Here is a 9,725-nt window from a genome sequence, read left to right as displayed (position 1 = left end):
CCTTTTTAGGGGGTGTGTCTCAGGGGATGGAGTGGGCATTCCTTCACTAATCAGCGCAGCTATATTGCTGTATGCTAACCAGTTAAATATATTTAATATAATAACCTGTTACTGCAGGAATAGAGCATGAGCCCTTACCCTCTACAAAACTAGTGCACATCCACTTTTTTTTTTTATGGCCATTGTTAATGGTAGCATTGATGCATAGCCATAGATATAGCTATGTATATGGATTTATTTACTGCCTTTTTGAAGGAATTCACTCAAGGTGGTGTACAGTAAGAATAGATCAAACATGAGCAATTAGGCAGTTACAGCAGTAAAAATATTAAACAATACAAAGTATGGCATGGTATACTACTTACAATGACAACACAATACGTAATAGAACATTTTAATTGATAGTGAAGGGTAAAGCAATGATGGAATATATAGATAGGTAAGAGTAAGAAGAGTTAGAAAGTAAGGTGATTAATTTAAAGAAAGTTGCACATGAGATCAGAGATGGTTTAATATTAGCTATGGTAGAAGTGCATAAACAGGTTCTGCTGGGGGGGGGGGGGGGGGGGGGGGTATTAAAGGCCTGGTTGAAGACCCAAGCTTTCATCTGCTTCCAGAAGTAGAGATAGTCTTGTGTTAAACAGAGCCTTGCAGGCAGTGCATTCCAGAGTATGGGGGCTACTCCAACGAAGGCTCACTTGCAGTATCACATTACGTAATGTATTTTGGAGAAGGTGTGGTTAGTGGTAGTCCTTGAGAAGACCTTAGTTTCCTTGGCGGTGTGTAGAGGATCATCCTATTGTTCAGGTACTCGGGGCCATTTCCTTTGAAGGCCTTGAAGATCAGACAGTGTATAAAGTTTAGCCCTATATTGTACTGGTAGCCAATGACGTTTTTGCAAAAATGGTGTGATGTAGTCACGTCGTTTGCGACCTGAGTCTTGCTGCTGCATTGTGGATCAACTGGAGCTGGTGCAGGCCCTTTGTAGGCAGACCATTGTATAGCGCATTGCAGTAATCCAATCTTGATGATATCATGGCATGCACAACTGGGATAAGATTTACCTTCTCGATGTAAGGAGAGAGGCAACATAGCTGTCGCAAATAGTAGAAGCAGTTCTTGAAGGTTGCTTGGATTTGGGGAATCAGAGCAAGTGTTCAATCTAACTGAATACTAAGGTTTCTGACTTGTGATTTGAGGGGATGATTGTACTTCCCCAAAAGGGATTTTGATGTCTGGTGTGTATCCATTTGTGTTAGGGACCAAGAGAAGCTCGGTTTTACTTGGGTTCAGGCAAAGTTTGTTGTGTTTAACCCATTCTTGAATTGATGTTAGACAGGTAATCAGTTTATTCAAGACCGTAGGTAAGTCAGGCTGAATGGGTATGAGTAGCTGCACATCATCCGTATAGATGTAGAACTGAGTGTCCATTGAATAAGCACAGCTAGTGGCTGAGGTAGATACTGAACAGACTAGGTGACAGTATTGATCTTTGTGGTACCCCTGAGGTCAGGGTCCATGGTTCTGATGAGTTGCTGCCAAATAGTATGGATTGTTGCCTGTCAGATAAGATCTGATCCAGGTAAGTACTGTTCCATTGATACCTAGTCGTGCTAGCATGATATGATCCACGGTGTCAAGCTACTGAGAAATTTAGCAGTACTAACACTGAGGCGAATCCCATGTCGGTTTCTGTTAAGATCATCTAGTAGGGATACGAGGACTTTTTGTTCCATAACGGAGTCTGAATCCAGATTGACATGGATCTAGCCAGTTTCTCTCTTCTAACCAATCGTTAAGTTGAATACAGACAGTTTTTCTCTATGAGTTTCCCTAGAAATTGTATGTTGGATACTGGCCGGTAACTGTCAAGGTTGTTTTTCTTTAGCAAAGGGCAAACCACTGCCCTTTTAATGCTGTTAGTAGTTGCCAATTAGAAAGATAGGTGTTCACAATTTTTGTGGCACTTTCTATGAGGCCTACACTATCTTTGGTCAGGGATTGAGGTAGCAGGTAGTTGGTCGAAAGTCTCCTAGGACCTTGTCAAGGCTCTCCTCTGTCATTGGGTTAAGTGTCCCATCTGTCTGTGGCAGGAGGGGGTGCATTTGTGCACACCTGGTTAACTGGTTGGGGTCTAGGTGGGATTGCCTATAAATCCCGGTGGAGACTTTTAATTTTGTTGGCAAAGAATGCAGCAAAATCATTGCAGTTCAGTTTAGACTGGGTGGCTGGTTCTGTTATGGGGGTTGCAGTAGGCTGTTGACTATATTGAACAACTGCTTGGTTGAATTGGCAGTCTGCGTAATGCACTTAGAAATACTGTTTTTTGGTTGCAGTTAAGGCTTGGCGGTACTTTGTCATGTGTTTCCTACAGTTTAGGCTGTTTTCATCCAGGCGAGATTTACACCATCTCCTTTCCAGTTTCCGTCCTTCACGTTTAAGGATCCGAAGTTCTGGAGAAAACCAAGGTGAGCGTTTTTGAGTGGGACATAAGACCTTTTTTAGTGGTGGCATTTTCTCTAAGGTCTTGGCTAAGTGTGTATGCCAGATGTCATCCTGTTCTGACACTGTAGTTGTCTTTTCATCCAAATGTAGCTAGTCGAAGGCCTCTAGCAAATTCTCCGCGGTCAGCTTTATTTTGTCTCTGATCTCCTTCCAAACTCTGGGAGGTGCCATTTGTTTCACGTTGTCACTTCTGGAAATTTTAATTAGAAAATGGTCTGACCATGATAGGTGTTATTTCAATAGAATTCTGGGATATCCACCCCTTTGTAGAATACCAGGTCTAGTGTGTGACCCTTTTCGTGGGTTGGAGAATTGATCACCTGTGTAAATCCTAGTGCTGTTGTTGTGTCCAGAAAGGCAGCTGTGGTTGTATTTGGGTTTTGATGTGTAAATTAATCTCCCATGATCACCAGCCTAGGGTAATTCAGGTCACTTGAGTAGTCAGGTCTAGGAGTTCTTGCACAGATAATGTGGTGGTAAGATGTGCTTGTTATACCATGAACAGCCAGATTGGTTTCTTCTTCAAGTTGGATTAAAAGAAATTCTGATCATGTAGCTGGGGAATGGATACTCTACACAGTTTGATTGTATCCTGAATTAAGACTGCTACCCCTCCAGCATGTTTTCCTGGTCTTGGTTGATGTTGAAACCTGTTGGGCAAAGTTCAGCCAGTGGTAAACCCCCACTTTCATCTAACCAGCTTTCACTTGTTCCTAGGATCTCAAGTTGCTGTTCTTGTATGGCATCGTGGATCACAGAAGATTTCTTTGCAACTGATCTGGCATTCACCAGTCCTGTAGGTCCCAAAGGTGATCTGGGGGTAGCGTTGGTGTGGCAAAGAGGTGATCTTTTAAGTGCTGTTATGTAGGTGTTTGACCTCTTGCACTTTTGCCTTGTCTTTGGTTGGTGGGGATTATGGTTTCCTCTCACGCACACCACTGGGAGGCTTGAAGTCTCATGCTGGATTGCAGTTATGAACTTTATAGTTTCTGGTTCTGATATCCTTGGATGGTCCAATTGATGCAGGTTGCTGTAGGTTCTTTCTTTGTCCAGGAGGAGGGTTAGATGTGAATATAGAGCCAGCTCCGATCAAAGGCCATGAGTAGAGTTATTTGTAATGTGAAGGGAAGATAAATTTCCTTTCTCCAGGCAAAATAAAGATGTTCAAAGTAAAATTGAGGACTGGTGCCTCAACACAGACTGAGCATAAGTCAGTAGAAGTTTGGGTTGTAAATAAGTAGAAAGTGTATGATTTAATCTCAGATGCAGAGCCAGAGGTATGTGTGTGTGTGTGTATATGTGTATATATAATTTTGATCCCCACCAGGAAATATTGACCCTCAGTTTGGAGTGTTGACCCCTGGCCTGGAATTTTGACTTGTCTAGAAGTTTTGACCCCTTCACAGAAGTTTTGATATATAAATACATAAGTATTGCCATACTGGGATAGACCAAAGGTCCATCAAGCCCAGCATCCTGTTTCTAACAGTGGCCAATCCAGGTCATATATACCTAGCAAGATCCCAAAAACGTACAATACATTTTATGCTTCTTATCCTAGAAATTAGCAGTGGATTTTCCCCAATTTAAATTTAATAATGGTCTATGGACTTTTTCTTTTTCCAAACCATTTTTATATCCCACTAAGTTAATCACTTTTACTACATTTTCTGGCAACTAATTCCAGAGTTTAATTACACATTGAGTGAAGAAATATTTTCTCAGATTCATTTTAAATTTACTACTTTGTAGCTTCATTGCGTGCTCCCCCCCCCGTCCTACTATTTTTGGAAAGAGTAAACAAGCTTGATGGACCTTCAGTCTATCCCAGTATGGCAATAATTATGTACTTGTGCAATATTTTGAAGATTTCATGAGCTAACCTCCAGTCTTTCCAATGCACCGTTTTCCAGCACACCACAACTTAGTATGTTTTTCAACATCCTGAGTTCTCAAGGTCATTTTATACCACCTTTTTTGCCAGTTTATTTCTTTGTGCTCATCTAGTTTAGCTTCTGACTCCTCTACTCTCTTACTTCTCTTCTTTACTGTTTCTCAAACTCGTTAATTTTGTACCAATATTTGCCCTCTCAGCTCTTACTCCCCCTTTTGAGTTTGTACAGGCTTCTTCTTTCCCTAATAGTCAGCCCCTGCCCCTTACATATTTCTTATCACTCAAGAGTCCATATGCTTATGGTTTGACTTTGACCTATACACCACTTAGACAACAAAATAAACTTAAACTCCCCTTTCAATACCCTTCTTTGGTTCTCTCTCATATACACTTTCCCCTAGCAACTCCTCAGGCTCTCACACACCTGCTGTCTCTCAAACTTTCCCACTCCCAATCACTCTCTCCCATGATCAGCTCTGTCTGTCATCCTTTCTCCATCCTTATACCTCTAGATCTCTCAGCAGCATTCTTTATTGCCACCTCTGCCCGACATTTCTCTGGTTTTCTTTCATGTATACTCTGTCTCTAGTTCCCACCACATATTGATCCATCTTACCACTATAAATTCCTCTTTTCCCATCTCTCCACATTTCTTACCTATTACCTGCACCAAATCTTACTTTCTCCCTCCTGCATCTACTTTTCTCTCTCCTCACCTGCCCCTTATTGACCTCCTCTTTACAGTATGAGTTGGCCTATCACTAAGCAGACTAGGCATCTGCATTTGGTTGGGGGGGGGGGGGGGGAGAGATGGGACGCAGTGTGGCTCAAATGGGTTTGTGTGGCATAGGACCTTTAAGAAAAAAAAAATGTGTGTGTGTCCTGTTCTTCTCCAGCAGGCACTCTGCAGCTGAGGGAGGTGGTTTGAGTATGGGCCTGTAGTTTAGGTCATATGCTGCACAGAGTTTCTTCTCTACTCTTGGCCTGGGTACTGACATGAGCTGGGGCATAGAAGACGAGGGAGATTCTGCATACAGCAGGGCCTGAAGAAAAGGAGATGGACTTTTGGGAGAAGCCTTGACCTGCCCGGGAGGATGTTTGTCCAGGGTATCAGATACCCTTAGGCTGGCCTCTTCACAAGTGTATATTTAAATAAAGATGAGTCGAGTGTATATTTAAATAAAGAGATTGTTCCTACCTACGTCGCCTACTGCTGTTGTTCAAGAGCCTACTCCCCCTTTCCTCACATTTTACTTTTCGTAGGAATTTGTGTACCTCCACCCTTGTGGTGGTTTGGCTTGCTGCTCTTCACAAGTGTGCCAGCAGGTCTATCTCCACCTTTGCATTTCCACCCTACCTCCCTTCTCCATTTGCCACTCCCCCTTTTTATAGCATACTAGCTGTTAAGCCCGTTAAAACGGGTATTAGTCTGTTCTATTTTCACGTCTAATTCCCCCCCTCCCTCCGTCTTTGTTGGGTTACAGCGGCAGGTAGCAGCAGTGAAAAGTGTGTGAGCTGTGCGCTGCAGGAGCCTTCATTTCTCTCAGCTGTGGTCCCGCCCTCATTTCCTGTTTCCGCAAGGGCGGGAGGACGGGACCATAGCTGAGAGAGGGAAGGGAAGGCGAACATCGCTTCTCTCCCAGCTCCGCCCAGGAACATTGGGCATGATGTGCTGCGCACTCCTGTTTCTGTGAGCCACTGCTGAGGACTGCTTGGCCTCCCCCTCTCCTCTTCATGCAGTTATTTTATTCCCGCCACGCAACAGCTGTTAAGTGACTGCAACGCATGCGCAGAACGTTGATGGCAGCTACTCTCTACTGCGCATTTGCAGGTGAGTCAGTCATTTATATAGTTAGAGATATTTCTCCCCCTCATTTACCTTGCACTTCTTCCTTTTCCTTAACATCTGCCCCTGCCTTATCCCATTCCCAAGATCAACTGATACAGCAACTCCCACAGTATGGCAGCAGAGACCAGAAGGCTCAAATCTCAGGGGTGGGCTGCTCTCTTGCATATTGAACTGGACACCAGGATGTGGCTACAGCAGTCTGCACTTGGTAGTTGCTTTACCAAGATAGAGCACACAACTGCAGTGGCACCTGGGCTCCTGTAATTTCTATTACTGTCTTGTGTACAGTGCCACAGCCATGCATGTGGGTATCAGTCTCAGCATTTTGGCTGCATCTAAGTTGGTTTATAGTGCAGCAGTTAGCCTTTCACATCCTGCCACGCCACAATGAATGAAGCTTGGCTGTAGACATATTAGGGTATTCCCCTCCACCTTTCTGGTGATCTAATCTGCCACTGGAGTCAGTTGAGAGGAGAATGACAGCAGTGGGACACATGTGGTAAGGAAGTGTGTAAAATAGTACCCACCTAATTTTTCAACCCCTTTGCATGCATACATTTGTATGTGTTCATCTGGAACAGGAGATGACTGGGAAGGGGCAATATGAAAGTAGCAAATTCTTAACTGCTGTACCTCTATGTATCAGTGTTTCTATGCTGGAATTGTCTCACATGGCAATGCACTTTTTTTTTTTTTTTTGGGGGGGGGGGGGGGGAGGAAGACACTTGCTCTGGAACCCTGGGCCCATCTGCCCCATTATTAAGCTCAGTCCTCTGGATTAATATGTCATCCAATGTTGGGCAGGCAAATTTGCGCACGGATCACAGATCTGCACACTAATTAATTGTTAATAACTGGTGTTAACTGGCACTCATTTGGAGTTACACACAGATCTGCCTTGCACCCTATTCTAGAACATGCACCTAAATCTTATGCCATGCAAATTATAAAGGGGGGAGGTGGCCATATGACGGGGATGGTTGTCTTGGGGCATTCCCAGTATAATGCATGATGTTATAGAATAGTATCATTTACACACTAACTGCCATTAATTAGGCTCCAGCATAAATGCTTGTGTTCAAAGTTAGGCACGAGATCGGTGCTAAGCTAGTATTCTGTAAAGAGGACTTTTCAGAGTGCCTTTTGTAGAATACTAGATTAGCGCAGATCTTCATAGGCCTAACTTTGGACACCATCTACTGAATTCCCCCCCCCCCCCCCCCCATATTTTTTTTCTCTGTTTTAACTCTATGCCAAATACTGTCCCATTCCACTCCATTTTCAAGACTTATTTTGTCCCTATGCAGGCTACCGAACATTCCTGACCCCTTTAAGTATAATTAAAAAAAAAAAAGAATAGTTATGATCAAACTTGTATTGGTTTATTTACATAGTTGTAATTTATAAACAGTAAAGCAAACATTTTTACATTAGTATTCTGCAAAATACAATTACTGAAGGAGGCATCCGATCAAGACTCATCAGAAACTGTGCTAGGTCATGACCATATACAACCATTGCAAACCACAGTGATAGAGGTTTACCTCAAATGCCATTTCATGCAATATCTTAAAATGTTAAGAATGAGAGGTAATTATTTTCATATTAAAAAGGGAAATATGTGCAGCAGTAAAGTGACTTAGCTCGTGACCTACACCAACCTGATTATTATACATATACAACCAATGAGCCAGAGTTGTTTACTACTGCCAAAAAAACTATTAAATGGTCAAAAACGCAATGTGGAGGTTTTCTGCAGCCAGTACTCAAAATGACTACATTGGATATTTTTTACACACACACAGGTATGTAAGAGGAGTAGAAGTCTCCTTTGTAATGTTTGTTGACAAAACTGACCCGCAGCACACAAAAGTTGGACCATTAATGGGATGGTAGAATGATTTTTAAAGAAACTAATGAACATACAGAGGAGGATTTCTCTCTCTCTACCACTTACTTGCATAAAAGACTATCCCTATATAATAGGAGAGCCTCACAAGTTGACGATTCCTTACTGGTTTTTCACTGTCTCATTGTGCTCTTTCCTCTGGGTCCTAGACACCAAACAGGAGACCCTCAGGATAACCCTGTGAAAGTAATTCTTGCTCTGTGAGGATAGTCTATCTTCTGAATTTAAGAGGAAGCCACAGTGCTAACACCAAAGTGGAAGCACAAATTTTAGAATCCCATGTCATTTAAAGAAAAGAAAAAAGCTACAGCAGAAACCGGTAACCTGAATAAAGTCAGCTGATAGGGCATGAAGAACTTAATTTTCAGCTCTCAAGGTCTTGACTTTAAATTTACAGCTGCTCTGCAAATAGACCAATACAATATTAATCTAAACAAAGTGATGAGGCAGAGGCTTTGGAAAGCTACTTCACAGTGCATCAAGTTGTGAAGCCTTTTATATTCTCTAAACTTTTTGTTTTCATGGCACATTCTGCCACATCCTAGAGCAGCAGTAAATAGAACTAATCCATAGACTATGTATTCTGTTTGTACAGTTGTATCCCTGCAGTCACTCAGAAAGTGCCATCATGGTTCTTGCACATGCTGTGCAAAAATGTAAAGGATAATTCACCTTTTCCTTATTAGAACAAGTTTTGCTTTTGTAAATTACAGCACACTATACACTGGAATAATTTAAATAGGCTGGGTCTCATTCAACAATCAGTTTTCAGTCCTTGAGACTGCCAGCATGTAAATCCAGTTGTACACAAATTGGGACCCTTAAACCATTTCTACATAATATTTCCAAAGGTAATTTTAAGTAATGCTTTAGTCTTTTTCCTTTTCAAAAGGTTACATTTCCCTAGTACACAAGCAAACTGCATTGTATCTTTTTAATAAAAGTCAAAGTACAACAATGCTGCTTAAAACTGACTTTTATAATATACACCTTTTGTAAAAAAAAAAAAAAAAGTTTCTTCCAGGAATTTACATATTTAATAAATCTATTTACTCTATTTCAGGCCCTGCTACTCGGACACTCTCAGCCAAGTGGAAAGGCCTTTTGGGTTACTGTCACAAGAAGGAGGTTATCGCAGATCTCTGCCATTTGCGTTTCTTTCAGCTTTTAAGTAAACGCTTTCATATGTTTCTTCTCGTTAGCTCTCCAAGGCATCAAGAACTTTCATGATTTGTTGTTTTATGGCTTTGGTAGCATCACCTGCATTTGGAATCAAATATCTAGGAGAAAAAAATAAATTTTTGAAAGCCAACAGTAATGCATAGTATTGTTATTATTCTACATATAGAAAATGTGATATTTTACTTTGGCTGATCTAGTCAGCAGCTAATTTAAAATACTTTAATATCCCACAAAAACCATATGCCACAATCCACAACAAAAATATCCTACAGGAAGGCTTATACAGATAGCAAGATCAACTACACTGTAGACTGTCTCCATCTCAAACAAAACCACATCAGCTAAAAGCTTGAGTACATTGTCTTAGGTACAAACCTAGCTTGTAA

At 41.7% G+C, this 9,725-nt stretch overlaps 1 protein-coding gene across 2 annotated transcripts in view; it reads right to left on the bottom strand.

Annotated features, from left to right (window-relative positions):
• Positions 1-7,608: 7,608 nt before the first annotated feature.
• Positions 7,609-9,725, bottom strand: part of TBC1D23 (TBC1 domain family member 23) — a 111,001-nt gene continuing 108,884 nt past the window's right edge. For both annotated transcript variants that reach the window (XM_030204069.1, XM_030204070.1), the window contains one exon: positions 7,609-9,437. In XM_030204069.1, the coding sequence (XP_030059929.1) occupies positions 9,356-9,437 (82 nt within the window). In that variant the 3' untranslated portion in view covers positions 7,609-9,355. The remainder of the gene's footprint in view (positions 9,438-9,725) is intronic.

Source organism: Microcaecilia unicolor, chromosome 5 (genome assembly GCF_901765095.1).
Source record: "Microcaecilia unicolor chromosome 5, aMicUni1.1, whole genome shotgun sequence".
NCBI classification, from domain to species: domain Eukaryota; kingdom Metazoa; phylum Chordata; class Amphibia; order Gymnophiona; family Siphonopidae; genus Microcaecilia; species Microcaecilia unicolor.
This window is presented reverse-complemented; position numbering and strand designations above follow the sequence as displayed.